Genomic DNA, 4,984 nt, shown 5'->3' on the forward strand with positions numbered 1-4,984 from the left:
GCGTGGCCGACAATGGTTCAAGTCCTGGATCTGATGTCTTGCTTTCTCACTTCCTCTCTCTCTCTCTCACTCTGTCCCTCTCTGTCAAATAAAATAAATAAATAAATAAATAAATAAAATAATTCTTTAAAAAAGAGAGAGAGATTTTTGCTATAGGGCCTGTGTACTCTCCAGAGAGACAAAAACCAAGGAATCCCTCCCCCACCCCCACCTCACCCAGGGATGGCCATGCCTCAATCCTGTCTCCTCCATTCTCCTCTCAGGATCCTGGGTACACGTGCACACTCATTTTGGAATTTTTCTCCAAAGGCTTAAAAAAACCTCACTGCTAAGATTAGGACAAAGAAACCCAGTGAGAGTAGGATATTAGAGTAGAAAAATCATTTCTTGGGGCCAGCAGATGGCATAGTGGTTACATCGCTCAACTCCCATATAGCCTGCCACAGTTCAAGTTCTGGACCCCGTGGCTTGAAAGTCATGTCAGGCATGGGACCGGCAGGTGGCGTGGTTAAGAGCACTGAGCTTCCACATGGCCGACCACAGTTCAAGTTCTGGACCTGGCAGCTTGTTTTCCTCACTTCCCACTTCCCCTACTCCCTCTCTGGTCAAAATAGTGTGTGTGTGTGTGTGTGTGTGTGTGTGTGTGTGTGTGTGTGTGTTGAGATATATAAACATTTTAAAAGTTATGTCAGGTGCATGTGTATGCATGCCCAAGATCCCTGGAAGAGAAGGGATTGGGTCTTGGCCACCCCCTTGGAGGTTTATTTCTTAGTTTTTCTCTCTCTCTCTCCAGCAAGCACATGCAACTTAAGCAAAAACCTCTCAAAAAATAATAATAATTTCTTACTCTAAAGTGATATGCTTAAAAACCTTTGATAAGAGAGCTTAGGGCCTGTAAAGCCTAAAATATTAACTATCTGGCCCTTTACAGAAAAGGTTTTCTGACTTTTATAGTCTAGATTGAGGTGGGTGGAGGAGCATGAGAAGATTCACATTTTTTTTTAAAGAATTATTTAATTTTATTTATTATTGTTACTATTTTTTAATTTGCGAAAGAGAGAGGGAAAGTGAGAAAGAAAGCTGCCAGGTCTGGTACTCAAATCATGGTTGGCCATGTGGAAGTTCAGCACCTTAACCACCAAGTGACCTGCCAGCCCTGAGGATTCACATTTTACTAACTACCTGCCAGGCACCAGGCACTATGCTGTATGCCTGTTCTTTACCCTAAGAGGTAGGTCTTCTTATTCTCATTTTACCATAGAAGAAACTGAGACTTGGAAAAGGTCCAATGATGGGCTGGCAAGTGGCATAGTAGTTAAGGTGCTGGACTCCCACATGGCTGACTATGGTTCGAGCCTGGACTCGGTGCCTTTCTTTCTCTCTCTTGTCAAATTGAAGATGAATAATAATAAATAAAATAAATGGTTCTAAAAAAGAATAAGAAGGTTCAATGAGACCCGGGATTTGAACCCAGTTTTACCTGACTTTAAAACCAATATTGCTATACTGCAGTGTCTATACAATTCTTGATATATTCCTCTTTCTCAAGCTAATAATTCTTACTTTTAGTTTTAACCGCCTAGACCTGCCACCTTACAAGAGCTATGAGCAACTGAAAGAAAAGCTGTTGTTTGCCATTGAAGAAACAGAAGGATTTGGACAAGAGTAACCTCTGAGAACTTGCACCACCAAAGGACAAGAATTGATTTGCAATGTTTGTCCTTTTCCTTCTCTGCCTGTTGCACATTTTATTGTAAAACTGGACTGTGACTGTTTAGAGAGTTATCCGAGTGTAAGAAAATTAGTGTTATCATTGAGATTTATCTCCCAGTGATTCTGGATTTCTACTCAACATTTCCAGAAATCTGATCTGCAAATGACTAGTCAGAACCTAATTTAACATGAGATTTAACACAGCAATGAAATCTACCTTGTCTTATCCCATTAGATTGTTTCCTTAACAATTTTTTATGTGCGTCAAAGGCTTACTTGGGAGTAGGGTTTTTTCCTTTTAGAGATTCTGCAGATAACTGCAATACAAAATCTTCCTATAAAGCCTCTTGGTAGAGGTATTTGTTTAAAGTGCAAACTTATTCCAGCTTCTGGGGACTGGCGCAAACTCCTGGCTTGTGCTCTCCCTCTCTGTCAGCCTGGCTTGACTGTTGTTTTCCTTTCTGGAGCATGAATCCGTGCATCATTTTGATGTTATTCTTGGAAGTGGTGCAAGACTTGCATCTCTTTACTAAGTAGTTTTTTCAATTTGAATTCAGGGAAAAATTAGTCCCAGCCTGCAAAGGACTTCATACCTCTCTTCATTTGGAAGTTTAATTGTTCGAATTGCCTTGCAAATATTGAACTTCACAAACAATATTAACACTGTGGATCCTTCACGTTTTTTATTTTAAGTTAACTTAGAATTGGAATTTAGCTGAATTCATCTGCGGCTATCATTGGTCGTTTTTGTATGTTCCTATACATTGAAGCTTTATCATTTTATTATAATCCAACAACTTCATTTATATTTTATCATTGCTGAGGAGTTCAAGTTGTGACTAGAGTGCTTTTCTATTTCCAATAGAGGTCAATGAACCAGCTCTGAAATTACATTTTCATTAGGGAGGGGGTGTTGTGGTACTGGCTAAAAAGAAAGGACGATAACATCCAGTAGCCACAGAAATGTATTCTCTATGTGAATTAAAAGCCTTTAAATTTATCATTTTTCTGACACATGATGGAGTAGTCATTTCCATTCTTTACATTGTTCTGAATTGGATTAATTAATATCCCTCATCTGCAATACTCTTTTTACCCCTAAAAATTAAGCAGGTTTTCCTTTTTTTCCCACGACTCTTTAATTTTAGAGTGCTCTGTTAGTAACCAAATAATGCACTTTGAAGTTCTCTGTAGTTAATTCTTTTAACTCAGCTAGCCTAGACTGTCAATATGACTGCTGTCATAAATTTGACTTTAAGGGCAGTGGGATGAAGCTTAAGCCAGCTGAATCCCTACCATAGGTGAACCCTGAGGATAGCCTCATAATTCATGTAACAGGGACTTGGCTATGTTTCAGTAGCATAGCATGAACAGGTAACATTAAGCCAAGAGTAAGCAGAAAGTAATAGACCCCTGTTCCATATAAAAAGAAAATGGCTTTTGTCTCTAATTGCTCTTCCTATCTACATCCTGGAACAACAAAAACATTTTTAAACTGTGTATCTGTACTTTAAGACACTGCCATCCTGAAGCAGAGCCTTAGATGATTGAAAGGGTTACCTCATCCAGAAATTGTCAGTATAAAGGGGAAGATTAGGTTCTCTCCAATTCTGTCTGTTTTTCATTCCACATACCCCGGGAAATGTAGTGTGGTCTCCAAAAGCCCTAGTTCTTTCCTAAGTAGAGACTCTGCCTTTTCGCTGGTAGGGGAAGACAACGTGATTGCTCTGTCTTATAGAGCAAATGTCTGCCAACTATCTATTCAGTGTGTAAGTCTGACTTTGATAATATATGGCTACAAAGATTAAGCCTTGTGTAAAGACTTCCTATTGAGGTGAACTCTCATACTGAAATATAGTTACCTACAATATTTACTAGAGATTTATGATATTAAATTAAGAGATAATGTAAAAAGATAAGACTTTTTGGTTCTACATAATGCTTCATGATTCATTTAGGGACCTAGAAATATTGTGTGAAAATGTATAAATATCACCCAAAAGGCTTTCTGCCCTATATTTTTAAAATACAGAATAGTTATATTTGAAGTAGCCCTGGCCCTAGTTCTATAGGGCTTGGCTATTTAATATTTTTATGAAAGAAATGTTTAGTTCTGGAAAAGGTAAATGCTTGTATATATTTTTGCAGCCTGGGATCTCCCTACTCCATTTCTTCCTTTAATTTAAGTGGCCACATGTATATGTCTTCCCTGCTGTGTTAGGAAAATGGGGGCTGGATATCCCAAGAATCAAGAGTTTATATAAAAATACTGCAGATAGACAGCAGACATAAATATTTACCAAATACTATCTTAAATTTTGTTCCAAACTGAACATTTGGAAATAGATTTATTGTGTTTAATTAGAACTTTTTCTTAAATCTGAACTAAATTGCTTTTAGAGTTCTTTTACTTTGTAAGCATTGTAAATGCTAATAAATCCTATTAATTTCCTTTTTTTTTCCTTTTTCTTTCTTTTTTTTTTTTTACTGCATGTTATGTTCAAATAAAAACAAAGTAAAATGAGTAATTCCCTTACTATTCTGCTTTTTTGGGTTTGGGGAAGGCAGCATTCCACAGCCTAGATCAGTAGGGAAACACCTTACTCGTTTCATCACATGAAGTGTTTTAAAACGGATCCAGTAGCTCATAATAATGAATTCCTACTATCTTTCATGATCTTTTTTCAGAATACAAAAGAATATAATTTCTTAAGACTTATAGTAACTCTGTTTAAAATTCAGGTACTTCTTTTTCATCAAGAGATTGACATACCAATGTTAATTCATCAGAAATTTTAGTGACACCTGACTCAGCTGCCCACAAAGATCATAGTCAAGCCCACTCTGCCACTTTTTACTTTATCCAGGCTTATCTTGAAATGTCCTCAGGGTGACTCATTAATTTAGACTTTTCCTCTATTTTTATCTCTCTCCTGTTTTGTATATAACTTCCTTTTAGGGTTAACTATTACTTTTTTACTATTGTTGGTATCTCCAGCCACCCTCTTTTCTTTTGTTTATTTTTACCTCCCCTTTTTTGGCTACAAAATTGTTCGTGTATATACTTAACTGAAAACAGAACGGCAGCACTGGATTGTATTGTTTTTGTTTGTTTGTTTGTTTGTTTTTGAGAGGTTTTTCCTATAGGGCACGTGTGCTCGCTAGAGAGACAGAGAGAGATAAGACAGAAAGCAAGAAATCACCTCCCAGGGGGATGGCCACGCCACAGTCCCTTCTCCTCCATTCTCCTCTTGGAATCTTGGTCACACAC

The 4,984-nt window shown here is 37.6% G+C and overlaps 1 protein-coding gene across 3 annotated transcripts in view; it reads left to right on the top strand.

The window, feature by feature from the left end:
• ITCH (itchy E3 ubiquitin protein ligase) overlaps nucleotides 1-4,164 on the top strand; it is a 196,019-nt gene extending 191,855 nt beyond the window's left edge. For all 3 annotated transcript variants that reach the window (XM_027770142.1, XM_027770143.1, XM_006144022.3), the window contains one exon: nucleotides 1,570-4,164. In XM_027770142.1, the coding sequence (XP_027625943.1) occupies nucleotides 1,570-1,669 (100 nt within the window). In that variant the 3' untranslated portion in view covers nucleotides 1,670-4,164. The remainder of the gene's footprint in view (nucleotides 1-1,569) is intronic.
• Nucleotides 4,165-4,984: the final 820 nt, after the last annotated feature.

Source organism: Tupaia chinensis, unplaced genomic scaffold, assembly GCF_000334495.1.
Source record: "Tupaia chinensis unplaced genomic scaffold, TupChi_1.0 Scaffold000115_1, whole genome shotgun sequence".
Lineage (NCBI taxonomy): Eukaryota > Metazoa > Chordata > Mammalia > Scandentia > Tupaiidae > Tupaia > Tupaia belangeri.